The sequence below is a fragment of the Chroicocephalus ridibundus genome, chromosome 1 (genome assembly GCF_963924245.1).
Source record: "Chroicocephalus ridibundus chromosome 1, bChrRid1.1, whole genome shotgun sequence".
NCBI classification, from domain to species: Eukaryota; Metazoa; Chordata; class Aves; order Charadriiformes; family Laridae; genus Chroicocephalus; species Chroicocephalus ridibundus.
The window spans coordinates 160,074,849-160,094,220 of NC_086284.1; the positions used below are offsets into that span (position 1 = coordinate 160,074,849).

Here is a 19,372-nt window from a genome sequence, read left to right on the forward strand (position 1 = left end):
CCCATGTGAGGGAGCATTTGGCAGGCCTTAGGGGAGGTAGCACTCAACAGCCACATTCTTCTAGATGGGGGCTAACAAAAACTAAAGACAGTGGTAGTGCAGAGTGAGAGCCTCACTGACTTCCTGCAGTGGCTGTGAGTTGCTACAGACTTGCTGATTCCTGATGCTTACAGGCGAAGAGTGCCGTCCTCACCGCTACGTCTCTGAGGATTATCCAGACTTTCATGGTCCAGGTTCTCCTTAGCGGTCTCGCTCTGCAAAAAGGTATCTGCTGATTGATTTCTGGAAAGCACTGATCCACCAGGACTGTGGGTTATTGTAATTGCCGTTAATGGATGGAGTTTTATGGAGGGCAAGCACGTGATGTGCGGAGCACTTTCTGCTTTGTCATCCTGCCTGTGGCAGGTTGCCCGAACCAACAAGGGAGAGGCCCCCAGCAGCAGCCGCCTGCGTGCAGACTTTTTCAAGTCTCTGGCAGAGGTTATGGTTGTCTTTAGGCTTTGGGGCTATTGCTAAGGCTGGGCACCTCTAGCACAGATCTACCTGAAAATAATTAGACACATTTATATAAATGCCTGTGTTGTCTAATGGCTAGATTTTTATCTCAGTGAAGATACAGTTTTATGTGAACATTCCTGAGGTTGTCCAAACTTGTTATAGGAATAAAATATAAGGCTTTAGTTGCCTCAGGTACCCACAGGACCCTAGTTTTGGTAATATATTGAAGAAAAATTTCTGCTTTGTGCAGATCACTGTGCAGTTCACTGTTGTTTCAGATCACTGTTCAAAACCTGTGTTCTTGCTTTTCCCAGGTGCATGTGTATACACACACATGAATTCCTGCATTCCTTCCCCAAGCAACACTAGGCCAAGTGTTATCCATCAATAACATTGCTATTAACTGTTTCATAACAATTCTGGTCTTTAAAGCCCTTTACCAACATCAGCAAAGTACTCTTCCCAATACCTTTGCAAGGTAAAGGAATTTTATCACCAAGTTTCAGAGAAGAAAACCGAGATGACAAGATTACAGACCAGTTTTCAGTTAATGCTTTTTTGCGTTTGTATGCGTGTGTGTGTGAATGCTCTTCAGGTTTGTGGGCTCAGTGCCCAAGGAATGTATATGCGTTCAGTATGGCTGTTTGTATAAGTATGTGCACGTGTCAGAGTTTGCTAATTAAGTCTGGTTGTGCAGTGCAAAGTATGTATGTGATTAAGTGCAAACAATTGTGTACTGACCCATTTGTTGGAAATTAAGCTTAGAGTAACTCAGAGTTATATGGAGGAAGGCAGAGCTGATAATGGATTCCATTCGAGTATTAGATTTTCTTCTTTTTTCTTTTTCCATGCCACATCAAATAAAGTATCACCATGTGTAAAAATGTTAATTTTTTCTTTTCCACTAATATGCTTAACCTTATCTATATCTATATATAATATCAGTTATGACCAGTGGGCAAACAGATCTTTTCCAGACTTCCAAATACATTTATTTAGAAGATTTCACAGTATGACCCATACCATGTGGCAAAAATTATTGGGGGAGGGGGAGTTGCATGGGAAAAACAATTATATCAATAAATCAAACTGAAAGAAGTTTCCAGGGAACTAATTGCAGGAGAAAAATAAAAACGTTTAATTCAGTTTAAAAAGTTGAGACTGAAAAAAATGACAACACATCAGCATAAGAAAATCACTTTCTGGGCAGAAAGGTAAAAATCATCATATTCCTTTAAAAATTAAGTTTCAGGCTTAGCCACAGCAAATCTTACTTCCTTGCTTTGTTCCAAGCGTACTGTTGGATTGGCAAAACTTACTGAAATCTCAGCCAAATCTCCTATGGGATTTTATTAAAAAGAAAAATATAGCAAGTCATCCTAACGTTGCAAATGACTCATCAGGCGCCTTAGGAAGTGCTCCCCTGAGACAGGCATGCCGCTGATGAGGAAGCGATGAAGCTGCCAGGCCACTCCCCCAGACAATTTCGCTTGAGGAACGCAGCCTTCATAAAGGACGTCTCTCCAGACACTACATTATTTTATCCTTTATTTCACAGAGGGAGCACAGAAGCTGCAAGAAGGGCAGCACGAAGTCACCACAGAAACTTCACAGCCTGCTGGTTTTGTACAGGAGAAGCAAATAGGAGATAATGAGAAAACTTTAAAGGTAGGGGGAGATACATTTTGAAGTCTATAACTTACTTTTGACAATGAAAAGTAGTAAGAGTGTAGGCTTTCTTTGAAAAATTGTAGTTCTTGGGAGAAGAATGGAGGAGATCCGTTCTCAGGATGTGATCATGGTCATGAACAAGTTCCCTGGTAAATGGGAAGCAGAGCTTGTCAAGATCCTGGCCGCTTTGGAGCGAGGTTCTAGGAGGTGGTTTGGAGGGGAAGGTTATAATCTACTTTGTCTGATCTAAACTTTTAATATGTTTTCAGGAAGAATGATTATGAAGAGCTAATGAAAAATGAACCAGACAGTAGGGAATAAAAGCTGAAGTTTCTTAATCCTTTCCTTGAAAGGAAAAAAAAAAGTAGCATGATATAGGTAGTAATCTAAGCAAATTTCATTAGTAGTTATGGTGATTTCTTTATGTGCATCATAAAGATACCGTTCTTGGTAGTTGGTCTGATGACCGTCTGGGAGTTATTCTACCCTTAAGCTTCACACCATCCTGTTTCCGCTGAGCAAACAAGGTGGTGTGCTATGGAAAAGAATGGCATGCTTTCTCTAATTTTATGTCCCTAAATACAAACAAAGTGAAACTGCGTATCATAATGCAATATATGCTCCTTTTTCACTCTTACTCTGATTGCAATAGGAAGTTTGAGCCTGGCTGATGGCCGTGTTAGAAAAATAGAAAAAAGGGTAACCGAGCACAAAGTAAATTCAGTGGTAGGGTTATATACTGGGGTGGCGGAGCAGAAAGAGAAGAGGAAGGAAGACGAGGTATTTTTGGATGTCTTCAGAACAGCCACAAGTGGTTTCTAGGTTTTATTTCTACTATTAACGTACTACCCGGGGTTATGAAATACTATTAAAATGTAACTTTCTACAGGCAGATGCACAGTCTGAATTTCTGCTGACACTGCTGTGTAATTTGCTGGAGGGATAGGGGATTTTTGTCAGTGATGTGGCTGTGCTGGCAGCAGTCTGTAGGGTAGACGCAGTTATATTTACAGAAAGGGAATAATCTAACCTCAGATGAAGGCGACAGTAGAATGGGTTAAGCACAAAGGCCTGCTTAGCGCAAAACAAAATTAAGATGAAAAGAGAAGGGAAACTTTGGGGTTTTATCTTTCCTTTCATTTACCACGACTATTCCAGTAGTACTGAATCAAGTCTTACCTAGTTAGGCAGACAGAAACGCTTGAATAAAAGGAAGCAGATTTGTAAAGTGACTAAGTATGGGTTTATTTACTTTTTTGGTCTTACAAGTTTCGTCATGACTTTAACTGATACTCACCTGATTTACATCAGCTGAAGAATCTGATTTTTTACTCACTCCAGATCTTGTCCTGCAGTTTGAGAGGCATTGAGAATTTTGCCAGCAACTCTAAAGGCTTGAAGGTCCGAAGCCCTGATAAATTGGAGCTTTGCAAATTAAGTACAAAGGCTCATTTTAGAAAGAGTATATGAAGACAATGCAATGTTCTTTGTGGCATACAGCTGTCAAAATGCATTTTAGAACTTACGGGTTGTTTTTCTGTGGGTAGCAGTCATCTGATAAAGGGAAAAAAAAATCTCTCATGAAACTGTAGTGATCACACTTGATCCATTTGACACCAAAGTTAGTTACAATGCTAAACCAAAGCAATAATAAACACAGGCATGTTACAAAAATGTAGTTTTCAGAAATTGTTTACTTCATTCAGTTCTGTTCATTCAGTTGGTAAGGCTCATAAGGTGCAGATTATTACAAAGTTGTATATGATTGTTGTATTTTCCTACTAATATATGCAGGAGAAAGGAAAAACACTAATTAAGGAAGTCCAGGGCAGATGAAAAGAACAAAATAAATTAATGGAATGCCTGTGTCAGCAGGTATGTATCTCATCCTGGAGTACACAGTATGAGGAGGTACTGTATGAGGAGGTTGATGTGGAAAACTAAGCTCTGCAAGGAAACCCAGGGCTCCGGCGAACAAGAAAATTCATAGTTCAGTATCTAATAGGTACTGACCTATTCAAGGATGGAATAAGAAGATTAAATTATAAAAAGCTAATTAAAAGCAGAACTCAGAAAATTCAGATGCACTGATGTTCCCTTATCACATCATTTGCTGCTGAAAATACTGATTTTTTGAGCACCGTGGGTAATGTTTCAATGTTCCCTAATCCTTTTTGTTTTCTCTGTTCAGGTACATAAGGAAGACAAGCCTCAGAAACTGCTGGAAATGAACGGACATACATCGGTGCCGCATTCCTACAATTATGATCTCATTGTCATTGGTGGAGGCTCAGGTGGTCTGGCAGCTGCCAAGGTATGACAGAGAAAATACAGATTTATACTTTCCTTGTAAGTAGGTGGGTGACATCCTCAATGTCTTGGATCTGGGGGTGTCTTTAACGCTGTAGGGGCGTAACATTTCTGCCTGATCTGTACTATTTCTTTTGAGGTTAGCCCCAGTTATACAATATTCTTTTCCTGATAGTCTGGATAAGAAAAACAAAAATGGTATGCTCCTTAATAGAATGAAACTTTGTCCCCACTAATGGGAGATGATGCTGTTGGAAAACAGCAGATAGATATTTCAACAGTGTTTATTAGTAGTTGAATTAAAATGCGGCTTATCATTGAAAAAGTTTTTAAAACTATTCAAAATTAACATCAGGAGGTTTCTAGTTTTATCTGAAAGTAATATCTGCTGAGAAATAGTTGTATATGTTGTTTTAATTCTTGATGCTGGGGAGATTTTATGACACTGAGCTTATATAGTTGCATAAATGGAAATTTTGCCTATACATAAGCGGAATTAGGATCTTATCCTTCATTTTTAGGGTCTCATACTTCCTGCCTGTAGAATCTTGTTAGGATTCTGCTTTTAGAAGCATATCTAGAATTAATTTTTAGAAGCACATCTAGAGTTAATTAAAGGAATCCACAGTGGTGCAGAATATACCAGCTCTTAAAGTTGTTGTCATCACAAATATTTGAAACTTGTTGAAATTTAATGTAAATCAGTAACTCTCCTTTACATCAGCACTTTGGCACATTTTGCCTCTTCTTGCTGTGGTAGAATTAACTATTTAGAAGTGAATTGAGCATTCCTTGAAATAAAACTATTTCATTGCTCGAGACCTGGAGTTAGGTTATTCCTCTGGACAGGAGGCGTTTCTTTTGTTGTTGAGAAGTGAAGAAGGTCATTGAGGAGTGAAAGAAAAGGAGGAGAAAATATTTCAGCGTAGCATTAGGTTCACACTAAACCTTGGTCCCTTAGAAGAACTTCTGTTATAATGTAACAATGCGGTGCTGAGTGGTGGATTGTAATGTGCCGTATGTGCATAATCTATTTCAGCAGTTTACTGCTTTTGCGTTGATAGGGGCACTGTTGTCACGGCATAGGATGGAAGATAAGATCTATAAAAATTCTGAGAACCGGCAAAAAGAAGCAAACACGGGTTTGTTTTTTTTTTTTTTAGAAGATGGGGATGTTTTAGGACAGAAGAGGGTAATAAGAGTAAAAGGGAGCTTGCAGTAATGCAAAAACAGTTTGCAGTAATAAAAAGCCATCTGTTGAAATTTCCATAAGGAGACTGCTCTACTTGGTTGTATACATATGCTAGGTTGTGAAGCTACAGCGGTGATGTTTATTGCATCATTTTTCAGCTGTGGGAGAGAAAAGGTATGTAGCTAGGACGATAAATTGCCTTATTCCTTCAACTCAGTGTATAAAGTATATTGCTGCTTAGTGTTCTCAAGTGATTGTAGAGTAGAGCAGAAGATGGTACATCAATAAAATCAACATCACTATCAGTAGTAATGTGTGTATTTCAAATCAGTTTCATGAAGTTGAAGTGAAACTGTTTTACACACATAAACTTCTGACTTAGATTATTCAGGTTCTTTTAGTGAATTGACATACAGTGCTTTAAAAGCCAAACAAAACAAAAGGGAAAAAAAACCAACCCAACTATACATCTCTCATACCAAGTTCCCGATACCTACACTCAGGTTCGTAGCAGTTTAACTAGGTTGATAAAATGTATGCAGCTTCGTAGGCGGATCTTCCCTTTCCTCTCTATATTCTGCTCAGAGCTTGTTATTTTGGAGGCACGTCTCCACGGTGAGTGCAAACGCTACCAAGCTGATGCTGTGCCACCCAACCACAGACCCAGACCAAAGTGCCAGGCCACCACTATCCGTTCACACAGAACAGCTCCAGCTGTAGGCAACTTTCTTGTGTTCATGCAGCGCTGCGCTGAACCCAGTAAGGTTTGAAAGCCTACGGGGCAGTTTTGTTACTGCGGGCATATCGCTCTGCAGAAGTGCTTATATCTGTCTGTGATCTCTACTGAGGTGGCGACACAATGCTGTGCTGTATTATGTGAGCATAAGCTTGGGAATCTGTGCATTCTAGTTAGCTAACGCTGGGATAGCTCTCGAGCTACTTATAAGAGTTGTCATTATAAAGGAGCATTAATGTATAATATATATATTTTTTATATATATATATATATATAATGTATATTTTTTATATATATATAATATGTATATATAAAGGAGCATCTCAGTCCCTAAGCACCTTTCTGAGGAACTTTCTTAGGGGTGCTACTAATAGACATGAGTTTCTTGGGCAACCATTACCTTTAATTGGAAGCACAAATCCAGTACGTTAATATTTTTCAAAGGTGTCTACAGCCTGTGTTGTTTGAAATATGATTTGCATTTTGTACGAAGTAAGATACATTTAAAATTGAAATTCTGCTTGTCAACTATTTGGATTAACAAGTATTACTGGTAACATAGTGCTGAAGGCTGTCTAGCTCCTCCCAAACCAAACCCAAAGCGTTAGGATAATATCCTGTGCCTGTAGTTATTATTGCTTATATGACTAAGGACTCATCACATGATGCAGCACAGTTGTGGTTACTCCAAGTATCAAAGTTATTTTGCTGCATCTTATGGGTGAATCTGGTGTTGTTTCTCAGCTATGTAGTGCTTACTTCAGTGTTTTTCTCCGGTACCAGTTATCACCATCAGTTTTTGCATTTTTCTTAAAAAGTACAAAGGCAATAATGGAATCCAGAATAGGAATTCCAGTTCTCAGTATCATTTACACACGTTGCTTGTAGATTTGCTAATGAAACTTCACGAGGGAAATGCCATGAAATAAACCATTACTTTACTAGTCTGGCTGACATCTGCACATCCTGACAGTAAAGTCAACTTGCCGCAGGTTGACCAGCTTGAAGGGCAAGAGCTGATCCTGACAACTACAGCTTGTACTCCAAATCCAGTGTTCCCTTCTACTACAAGAAAAAAGGTTGGATAAACACAGTTGTAATACTTGGCCATGTGACTGTTTATGTCATTGTGTGATGTGGTTTCAAACAGATGTTTGAGAAACCAAACGGAAAACTGGATTAATGAAGAAATTGTTAAATATGTTAAAAGTAAATGGCATGTTAGGAAATATTGTGAACAAACTGACAGGATGGAGGAGAGAATGGGAGGTTTGCCTCCCAGAATCTTCTGTGTATCAACTGGCACCACGCTATTGTGTAGCAGGATGAATGCCTATTTTTTTTTCCCTTCATCTTTTTTTTTTTTTTTTTCCTACTGAGTGCACAGATTAATTCATAAGAGTAATGGCTGTCTGGCTGTTCCCTTGCAAATCATTCATTATTACTTAATTAAAACTTACAAAGCTTTTTAGCAATGCATGATGCTATCGTCTACTCCAAATTTAAACTCCAATATTTAGATGCGCGTCTTATGTAATTTGTTTTGCAGGAGGCTGCCAAATATGAAAAGAAAGTGATGGTGCTGGACTTTGTCATGCCTACACCTCTGGGAAACTCATGGGGTAAATTTCTTTTCATTGCAAACCTGTTATAAAGGAGCTTTACTCAGAGACTCTGATCCTCTGAGATCAGCCGCACTGATGAGAGAAACACATTCTGTTCCTTTCTCTCAGGTCTTGGAGGAACATGTGTAAATGTGGGCTGTATACCTAAAAAATTGATGCACCAGGCAGCTTTACTGGGACAAGCCTTGCAAGATTCACGCAAATATGGATGGCAGTTTACAGAAGAAGGTAAAGGAGGAGAATGTTTTTTTGCAGGCTTCTCATTTGTGCTGAAAACCCAGAGGTTGTTTTCACAGTCAAGTGCTTGTTGCACTTAAGCATGTGAGGCAGCTTCAGAGAGACTACACGTGAACTTAAGTGCTTTTCAAGTCTGAAGCCACAGAGCTTATTGCCTTGAAGCGTCTGATCTGTTTATTAATAGCCTCAGATCATGTTAGTATTTGATAATATCGCTGTTTGAGTAAAAGCAATAAGGTATTACTCCATTTCTGAATGTAACACAACCTCTAAGGGAATACCCCAGAATGTCCCCTGTTAGAAACTTACCTGTAATTGCAGCCAAGGATTTCTGTCCCTCAATCTCTGTCACTACTGCATAAGAAGATGAATCTTACTTTATATTAGCTCTAACATGCATGGTTATAGGATTGGGGTTTATTTAGGGTGTAATCCTGTAGTGGGGAACATGCAGAGGCACCTCTCAGAGATGCATATTCTTAATTTGTTGAGCAATGTCACCTGCTCACAGCACGTGTCAGTAGAAAACTATTGATAATGCAGCGAGTCTTAAGTTTTCCATGTTTTAAGTCATATCTGTTCCACAGTGACCTCTCTTGTTGTCTGTGCTGGCATAATTCTCAGTTAGAGTTACCCTGGAATAAAAAAGGATAATAAAAAGGAGTAAGACAAAGGTGACTGGGTCATGACAAAAATCTGTCTGAGAATACAAGGTTGGCTATGGAAAAAGAAGAACTCACAAACTGAAAGATGAACCTTTTTATTTTATTTTGAACAGTCAAACACAACTGGATGACTATGACAGAATCTGTTCAGAATTACATTGGTTCACTGAACTGGGGCTACCGGGTTTCACTGAGAGAGAAGAACGTCACATATGAGAACGCATATGGAGAATTTGTTGGGCCACACACAGTTAAGGTATGCCTGAGCCATGTTTGCTGGGTCTTCCTGTAGTTCTTTCTGAATCGACATACTTTCCAAATAGAGTAATTTTTCCCTTGGTAGGACTGTGAAATACTCACTTTGGACCAATACTTTGTCCACAGGCAACAAATAAAAGAGGAGTTGAGAAGCTGTACACAGCTGAGAGATTTCTCATTGCCACTGGTGAACGGCCACGTTACCTGGGTATACCTGGAGACAAGGAATACTGCATCAGCAGGTAAAACCAGAGAGGAATATGAAGTCATTTACCCTGTGCAAATGCTTCACCTGTAAGAGAGAGTGGTGAAGCATGAGCAGGGCTGCTTGGTTGCTGGTTTTCTTTCCTGTGTAGCTTTTTCTTAGAGGAAAGTAAGCGGAGGAGAATAGCAATAGACAGATGTCAAGGTGCCAAAAACACTGGTGTCTAGTAGACACCAGGTCTGCGGGTGGCTGGCTGGGATGGTTCTGTTTCTGACTGATAACAGCAGTAACTGAGAATACCGTAAATCATGTGCGTTGTCTGTCATAAAATTAATTCATCATCTCTGCCCCATTTACCAGTACACCCACTTCCTCCTTATTCCTTATGGTCGTTCAGTTCATGTACTGAAGTTTTTTTTGGTAACGAAGAGCAGTCTGCTTGGAAGAAACCTCCCTGCTCAAATGTCAAGGAAACGGGGAGTTGCAAAGCAGTTGATGTTGTGAAGTTGGTTGAAATTTATCTGTCTTTGTGCATTGGGGCAGTCTTGAAACTCAAGTCAATTTTTTTCCAGCTACTCAATTAAATGAATTCAACTTTTGGGAAGTCCTATTTCAAATGTCTGGTTAATTGATAAGACCAAGCAATTCTAACACAAGTTTCACCAAAAAAAAAAAAAAAAGTGGTATGCAGATGAAATGTATTTTAATATCTGACTAACTTAAATTACTTAGTGTAGAGACAGAGGTTGGAATTTCAGGCTCAAAAACCTATAGCAATGAAATAAATAACTGGCATAATTCCTGTGAAGCCAAAACACCACGTTGTGTGTTTCCCTTCTAATAGGTAGTAGTGAAATTAAAGGTAACAAATAATATAGGCTGTAAAGTGGTGTTTTAAAATAACATTAAGGTGCAAGAGTCAGGAATGCCACTGTTAAAGATGATGAGGCTGAGGCGGTCTGTGTAATCCTCTCTGAGTTCCCTGGGGGACAGGAACTATGGTGCAGCCTTTAATTACACAGTCACAGTTTATTCCACCACAACATCTGCAGAGAGCATCTTTGTTTAGCCTTTGCTGTTGTTGGCTGAGAAAGAGACGCTTATTTTAGATTTAAGTCTTTGGAGAACTGCACTGCTAAACTCTGCCTAAATCTCATCTGAGGAAGCTTGATGTCTCCATGAGTCCCTGCTTCCTTGAGAAGCCCTGGTTTTATAGTCCAGGTCCAAAGTGTGTAGAACTGACGTAGCTTGATGAAGCAGTTGAAAGAAATGGAAAGCAGGCAAATAAACATGGTTTCCATAACTTCGTACTGCTATCTCTGCCTCTTACTGTGGTTTGCATTCACTTGTTCCATTGTCTGTGTGTATTTGGCACTGTGTATAATGCTTTAGCAAAAGGATGAGTCTTCAAAGAAGTGAAGATGGTATTTTTATCTTAAAGCTGAACTCTTTCCTCTTCGCTCTCAGGAGCTACAATTTGCAGCAAAATATTCTAAAGCAAGATTCAGAGGAAAAAAAAAACCCCAGCCTACCTTTTTTAACAATTTATCCTAAGTTTCTGTAAAAAAAATCCTAAAGATTTTGTGATTCAGGTTTTTCATACTCTTTTTTTGTGTGTCCTCCTAATTAGAACTTTTCAATCTGGCAGTTTACTGTCAATTTACTAGCTGAATTTCCAAAAAATTCATTTGTTGGGTTGTTTTTTTCTAGTGATCAAGAATAGGAATAAAATCTGATTCTTGCAGAAGAAATCAGATAAATGTAAAGCACAATACATTCTTCAGATTGTCTGTAACACTCTTTTCTTTTTTCCCCCTCTTTTTTTTTTTTCCAGTGATGATCTTTTCTCTCTGCCTTACTGCCCAGGGAAAACCCTGGTGGTTGGAGCTTCCTATGTTGCCTTGGAATGTGCAGGATTTCTTGCGGGTCTTGGATTAGATGTCACTGTAATGGTGAGATCCATTCTCTTAAGAGGATTTGACCAGGATATTGCAAACAAAATTGGTGAATATATGGAAGAGCATGGAATCAAATTCATTAGGGAGTTTGTGCCAATCAAGGTAGGCTCAAAATGGTGCATGACTACAATTGATTGCAATATAACTATCATAATGTTTTAAGATGTAATTATTTTAGTGAATAGAGAAATTGAATTTGCAGTACAGTATCTGCTATGATACAGTATAGGTTAATTTTTGTTTTAAACCGAGTAAGTCCATGAATCTTATGTAATTGAAAGGTACAATTCAGTCTTAGTATTAAAATTTTGTGAGATTACAGAATTCATTGTCTTTATCAGAATTAGATGGGTTAGTATATGTTGCATTAAAAATGTTGTTACTCCTGCTCATCATTGTCCTGCAAATGTTGAATATATTTAAATTCAGTAGTTGTCCTGAAATCTGTGACACTTCTTGCAGGCTCATACTTAAGCAGAAGTATAATATCTTGTAAGATCAGGGCCAGTGCATCACAAATAGTCCTATTTTTCATGGCCAGTTGTTAAATTCTCAGACAGCAAATACTGCTTATGTGCCCAGGACCAGTGGACTATCCAGAAAAGTAAATGGGCTTTATGAGTATCCGTCTGTATCCATCTATATCCTTTACTTGGCAAAGTCCTTAAATACTTGCTCAGTTTTCTTTGAATGCAGTAGGAGTACTCGTGCAGTTAGCTATGTACATGTATAGGGAAATTCAGGTTGAAAAGCAGATTAGATAAGCTCTGGAGCTTTTCTAGTCTAAAATTGCCTTATCAAAGACTTCAGGTGCTAACAGTATTTTTCTTAATGTTTGGGTTTTTTTCTAAATAATTAGTGCTTATTTATTATGAAATGGGAAATAACGTGTTAAGCAGTTTTCAATTTGGCGTTAAGCCAGAGTGTTACCAAGTTTAACACTTTGGGCATTAAAGCATTAGATCGAGTGAAGACTGTTAGTTTTCATATTAAATGCTCTTGTCAGTTACCCCGCTGTGGATCTGACCCCTTCTCACAGATTGTAAGAGATGTTCTGTGAGAAGTTTCATGGAACTTTGGTTTTGTGCACGTTTGCATTGCAGAAGTCCCATGTTGTATGAAAAGCAGGGGCGATTATTTAGTTTTTGTTTCAGACGTAGCTTTTTGTAGCTGTCCTGGGGGCTGGGAAGGAAGGAAGCTGATTTTACAAGAAGCAGATCATTTCAAGTAAATGGCAAGCGGTCTCCTCCAGATGCACCGTGCGAAGAGAAGTCCCATTACCCTGGTCACAAAATGCACTTTTGTGAATTTTACCCTGGCCCTTCACTATGTCTTTGATTTCAATGGGAGTGAAATATTTGCCCCTGTTTTTGGTTGAGCATATCCTTAAACTTAAATTGCTGGATATGTTTTTAGCAGGTCTTCTTGTCTCTTTCAAACACTGTTTTTGAAGTTATGCATGTTGTGCTTATTAAAACCCTTCCTTGGGACGTTTGAAGACAGAAGATGAATTATTATAAGTAATGCTGCCTTTGAATAGGAGCAGTTTAACACAGTGATCCTTTAAAGTTGGCAGGATGGTGCAGAAGGTCTGGGTTTTTTTAACTTAAAAAAGGGGAAGAGAGCTTCATCAGAAATTTTGCTTTTTCTGTCTTCAAATACTGAATACGAAGTAGGAACTAGGGCAGCTGTTGGAAAGTACTTTTTCTCCTGCAGAATGAACACTGAAAATTTCCCAGAATGAAGTTGTGTTGCACTTGTACATGTCTCTTGTATGTACAGCCAGCCGTGGGAAGGAGCTGGGTGCCTTGCTGTTCCTGGGGGGGTAAAAACTGTAGCTGAGGATATTCCTCACAGTCCAGTGAACATTAATGAGGACAGAAGAGAATCCACATACGTAGCTTCAAAGTCCATTCACTTGTTTAGTTGATTTATTTAGCAGAGGGAAAAGGAATGCTTGGAAAAAAAGTCAGGGGTATTACTCTTTCTGCTTTTTGTTTTCTGATATACGGAGGGGTAGGGTGTGGCAGGGGGAGTATTTTGTGTTTGGTTTTCTTTTAAACAAACCTTTATTTTGTTATTACTCTGAACAAAGAGCACAGTTGCAAAAAGATTCACCTTTGGTTTTTTGGTTTGTTTTTTTTTTTTTCGCTTTGCTGGAATAGGCAGTAACCTGCTGCATTACTTGAGAGAGAGTGTGCAGCCGGATCTGTAGCTAAAACAAAACTAGGAATATTTATTTCAGTTGACTCTGGGAAACTCTGTAGGGCTTTTTTTTCTGAAGTTGCTGGTGTTTTTTCAGCCATTTAGAACCAGCTGCTGCCCTCTCCTGCAAGGCCATGGCAGCTTTATATGTTCCAGTAATATCATTCAAACAGGCTAAAGGCCTGTTCTTCTAAGGGCTGGGCTGTGAGCGTGGCTTCCCGTGGGTGGAAGGCACGATGGTCCTCAAGGTGCGGTTGAAGAAAATGTCTGATGGTGTTTCCAGGTCTTGCAGGAGTTCCCTGCCTCTGCATCTCCTCTGTCCCCAGCTGATACTAGCAGCTCATGTAGTGGGTGGGCTTGGACAAGAACTTAGCTATCAATCAACTTTTATAAACAGAAGCAAGGTTTTTCTTATTGTATTGGTCATAAGAATAAATGCATAGCGATAAACAAAAATGTTTAAACATGCAAGTAGTAATCACAAATCTAGAGAAAGGTGAAAATAACTTTAGAATGAATGCTTGAATTTTAGGTCATGGTTAAACGCTCATTTTCAATGGTAAGATATGTGATGGGACGAAGATACTTTTGCATATCTTTATTTGAAACTAAACCCCCCCCCCTTTTTTTTTATTTTCCCTAATGTTGTAGGTTGAGCAGATTGAGGAAGGAACTCCTGGAAGATTGAAGGTTACAGCCAAGTCCACAACAGGGAACCAAATAACTGAAGGAGAATACAATACTGTGAGTCCTGTCTACATACATAAAGAACATGAAATAGCCTTCCATTTAATGTTAACATTTTGTGGGATGTTACTACCCATAGTTTAGATTTTTTGAAATTATTTTTAATCATTGCAATATGCTAATTGCGCGCAATCAACAGGTAATTAATGTGACAAAAGTCCCAGAATCCATGCGTGTAAGTCCCATATGCCTTAGGAGATCACTCGCATACTTTTGGAACCTGTTTTTTAGCTTAGGGATCTAGATGAACTTGGTCATGTGCAATCAGTTGCAGGATTTTTCCCCAGTGGGATATTTGTCATAAACTATAAGTAGTGATTTATAATAACTTTCATAATAACTAAAGCATGCTGTTCTGGAGTTAGCACAGAATAATGGTCTGTGCAAGAGCTAAACAAACAGGTGTCATGTCTTCTCAAGACCTGTTGACACAGCAGCTTCACAAAAACAACTAACGCCCAGTGGCAAGTCAGTCAGGGAACTTCATTACATACTCAAAACAGTAAAATTGCAGTGTGCAGGTATGCCATTATATTTTTGATTGACTGTTTCCGTCACCCCTCACCCTACTCATTTTCTTATTCCTGGATGCTGAAAGGAAAAAAACCCAAACAACCATGTTGTGAATAAAGTATTTGGAACTACACAGAACGCATAAAGACAGGCATTTGGCAGCTTGGGATTTTAGACTGCAAACGCTGTGCCAGTGACCTCATTTACCTGTATAGTGCATCAGTTATCCCATAACAAGGACATGCCTCAGTGCATCTGAGTGCTAATATTATGAGAAAGCATAACAGTAACAGTGCTGTTGCACAGTGTTGTAATACTATTTTTCCTGGTCCATAGCAGTGAAAGATTTTTAGCTAGCAAATCAGTGCCATCTTTTCTTCTGATTTCTTATTGCCACTACCTCTTTCACTGAAATGCTGTCACACCTCATAGAAGCGATGAGCTGCGTGTGATGCATTTTAAGACCTTCAGCTCCGAAGATCCGCCATGCTGGGTCATCTAAAAGATTTGAAGCAGATCTTGGGTTCTTTCAGCACAGTTCTTAGTTGTCTATGAGAAGCATTGTATAGTTACCTGGGCAGTTGTCCAAGTCTGCAAAGCATATAGCACTTTTTCTTGTGATGGTAGAGGCTGGAATTTATTTTGTTTGTTACGGGTAGCTAAGTTGATACCATGGGCAAGAATTTGGCCTGGTCTGTCCATCATTTTGAACAAATGTTCAAACAAATAATATTCAACAAGTAATATTCTTTGGCAGTGACTTTTCTGAGAGCCTATTTAAATAAATTATATTTTCTGATCAAAACAAAGATTATTTTATGGTCTTTTTATTTGCCAAAGCATCTGAGTTTCCTTCTTAAAGAGCCCTTTCCTTACGGAGCGTTTTGGGGTCACCTGCTCTGGTAGGGATATGGTATAACACTTCATTATAGAAGTGTGAGGAAGTAAAGAATCTGACCTAACTGAATTGTTTAGAATACTCTTGGGATATTATTCCAGGAAAAGCTATTTGGCTGTATTCATTCTTATCATTAAAACCTGGTATTATTAGGTCATGGTGGTGGTGTGGCTTGTCTTGAACTCTGTGAATGTACAATGAGTAACAAATGTATTCACCTTAATGTGACCAAGCCTTAGAAACTAATCCTTAGTATATAATGAAAATAATAGATGTCACATGCAAATGCCCTTTTGAGGTTTTAAAAAATCAGTAACGTGCATTGGTGTTTTGCAGGTGTTGGTAGCAATTGGAAGAGATGCATGCACAAGAAAAATTGGTTTGGACAAAGTTGGAGTGAAGATTAATGAAAAGTAAGGACAGATGTCTGTGTAACACTGACTGCAGAGCTTGTGTCCTTTACTGTTGCAATGGTAGTGGTGCATAGACCTTCAAACGCTTTGAGGAAAAACTTGTTTTGTGTTTGCATACACGTGGATTAGGAGACTGTGTAGCAGACATAGCTGCATTTTCTCCCATAGTACTGCATCGTTTGCTTTTTTGATACTGAAATGTCACTTGCTAAATGCTGCAAGTCAAAAGTGTCTGTTAATTTCTCTCTAGGTTCACAGGTCAGTCTCAGCTTCTTCCAGTGACTGGGCTTTCTAGGATCTGTCAGTTGTTCCTTGTACTCTCTTATTCCCACCTCCTTGTTTTTATCTCTGCCACATCTTGGAGCAGAGATCTGTTTGTTCATACAGGCTTTTAGTGTGGTGGGGTTTGGTTACATTTTTAACATAAATGCTACTATATGTGTATTTTGAAATGTAAGGTCAAAGTAGCATTCCTTAAACTCATACTTGGAGTTGGTGATGTGTTTTAGGTTTTGGATGAGTTTATTTCTTGCCTTAGAGCAACCCTTGGGAGCAATCTGTGTCCTGTAGAGGAGCATTTCATGTTTAATGTAGTGAGGTCGTTGCACCAGGGAGTGGAGCTATCGGTAACGTTTTCAATGTTGGTAACTAAAACATCTTCTGATGATGTGGTGCCTAGACAATCTTCCCTTTGAAGAAAAGACACAGGACCTGAACTTGACGTGGTCGCTTCTGGAAAGAGTGCAGAGGGCGGCTGATCTATGAACGCCGTGACTGGTGTTGCCGAAGGGAATTGTTGTGATGTTCTAAATAAGTGGAAATTTTGGTCCACTCAAAATTGGCAGTCTTGGGGAACAGTACACATCTTTCTGACATCAGGACACCTATTACTAGCTTAACAGAATGAAGTATAAAATTATTAGTGTAAGCTATATATTTGTTAACAAGAGAAAAATTGAGGGAGTTGGATTTTAATACAGGAATCGCCGCTGGTCCCTCAAGTAACTGTGTTTCTGTGCCTGACTGATTAGGTTTCCCTGTTACATGTGTTTCTTGCAGTGATTACTGCACTATCTCATTTATTAATGAAGTAGGAAAAATTAATAATTAAAAACTTCCATTAGCTCAGTACACTTATAGCTAAAAGGCTTGCTGGCTGTCCCTTAAGTAGGGTGTCTAACAACTTGACCTGTCTCTCTGTAGAAGCCTGAAGGGTGAGTTTATAGAAACTGCTTCAGCCACTGGAATGGAATTTCAGAAATGGAGAAATTTGTTTGTCCTGCCGCATGAGTGGGAGGATGTCTCTTCTTGTTGTTCCTCAAGGTTGTCAGTACATAGCTCAGCTGGTAGTAGAGGGTGTTCGAGGAAAGGATTTATGCCTCACCAAAGAATTGATTCAGGAGATGAATCACAAATTCATGGGCTATCTCTTTATCCACTGTGTAAACTCCTGTAGTTTTGGTCAAATTTGCCCTACTTTACATTTTTGCCCAAGACTGTAAGATTGTGAATATAACTTCTTTCCCTCATACTTAAAATACGCGTCTTTTAAAACTAAAGGGCCGGACTCCTGCAAGTTTATTTACACCTCCAGTCTTAACAGCAGAACACTTAAATCTTTTTTCATGTTAATTCAAATTGCAGAACAGGAAAAATTCCTGTCAACGATGAGGAGCAAACGAATGTGCCGTATATCTATGCTGTTGGAGATATACTGCAGGACAAGCTGGAACTCACACCAGTGGCAATCCAGGCAGCAAGATTGTTAGTTCAAAGGCTTTATGGTGGGGCAACCAGTAAGGTAAGGAACCAGTTGCCACAAAACACTGTCATTGCTCTACTTCTAAGTGCAGAGTGCAAGTCTGCTTGTTTATGGAACACTCAGTAGGCTTTTAAGGATTAGCTTTGATGATCACTTTAATTTTCCCCTTGCAAAGATATTACTGCAGATATGTTCTGCTAATTGTGTAGGATGAAATGACTACCTTATGCCTTAAGCCGTAGTCTCTTTTTTTCCTATTTAGAGGTTTTATTTTTCTCTCAGAGTATAATGATAATAAAATTAACTGAGATCATTTAACTTGTTTTTAACTCTACTGCCTTCCCTAAAATTCAGCAATCATTCCCATCCCATTAAATGCTTTAACTCTAATTCATAGGCAGTTTACTAAACCTACCTACAGTCCCTAAATAGAGTGTAATAGGGGTTTATGATGGTCTTCATTTTCAATATTATTTCCACTAATTTTTTTCACTTCTCATCCGTGCGTTTTCAATGCAATACATAGTTCTACTTATAATAGAATGTGGACACAAAGGAAGATCAAATGTGCCAATAAGTCAGCACGTATTTATACCTGAGAAGTTGAATTCATCAGTTTGGTGCTTATGTTTCATACTAGTGCAATTGTAGGTTTCAGTCAACTTATACTAGTCCAAATAGAAGTAACATAGGTACTCATTTACACCTTGTCTTTAAACCAGGAGGAAAGGAGGGTGCCTTTAAAGAACTGTTGTCCCAGCACCATTGATGGGTGCTTGTTTCACCTTCATAACCATAGGGCATGAGCATAAAGGTTTTTCTCTGTTAGAGCCTGCTGTATTCATATCAAGTTCAGCTGTTGGCCAGATTTAGAGCTTGATTGAGTTGTTTATTTTAGGTTGGCAGGTATTGCAGTAACAGAATTCTGAATCAGTGTGCATCATGTCATTACATCAGCCAGGCAAAGTTTAAGAAAACCATAGCTGGAGCCAGAGTTTTTTTTCTTGCTGCAGTACTATGGATATGTCTTAATTTACATTTTATGCCAGGTAACTGTCTTTCAAGGTATGAAAATCCTTATGCTGCCAAAGAAAGCATCATCTCTTTCAGTGAACCAAGAAATGAGTAACCACTTAGATGGGATCCTGGCTTACATTGCTGTTGTAACAAATCTGGAAAGGGTGATTATGTGAAGCATAATGGAAGTGTTATGGATAGGTGGAGAAAGAATAGTAAGCAGCATCTTAGTTGACCCTCAGTCACAAAGGAAATTAATTAGAGTTGAATTCCATAGAAATTAGAATTAATAGAAGTTAAATAGATCTGACCAGCCTGTTAGTCTGCTATGGCAGAACGACTAATTTGGTGGATACGGGGAGAGCAGTAGATGACTCTAGTAAAGGTTCTTGACACTGTCTCCTATAACATTCTCATAGACAAACCGATGAAGTACAGGCCAGTGGACAGTGAGGTGGGTGG

The 19,372-nt window shown here is 38.9% G+C and overlaps 1 protein-coding gene across 1 annotated transcript in view; it reads left to right on the forward strand.

Annotated features, from left to right (window-relative positions):
* The window catches only part of TXNRD1 (thioredoxin reductase 1), a 41,125-nt gene that overhangs the window by 11,422 nt on the left and 10,331 nt on the right, over positions 1-19,372 (forward strand). The window contains exons 2-11 of the mRNA XM_063320945.1: positions 2,057-2,166; positions 4,361-4,483; positions 7,957-8,029; positions 8,141-8,260; positions 9,048-9,190; positions 9,319-9,434; positions 11,232-11,457; positions 14,212-14,304; positions 16,055-16,131; positions 17,776-17,932. Coding sequence (XP_063177015.1) covers positions 2,057-2,166; positions 4,361-4,483; positions 7,957-8,029; positions 8,141-8,260; positions 9,048-9,190; positions 9,319-9,434; positions 11,232-11,457; positions 14,212-14,304; positions 16,055-16,131; positions 17,776-17,932 — 1,238 coding nt within the window. The remainder of the gene's footprint in view (positions 1-2,056; positions 2,167-4,360; positions 4,484-7,956; positions 8,030-8,140; positions 8,261-9,047; positions 9,191-9,318; positions 9,435-11,231; positions 11,458-14,211; positions 14,305-16,054; positions 16,132-17,775; positions 17,933-19,372) is intronic.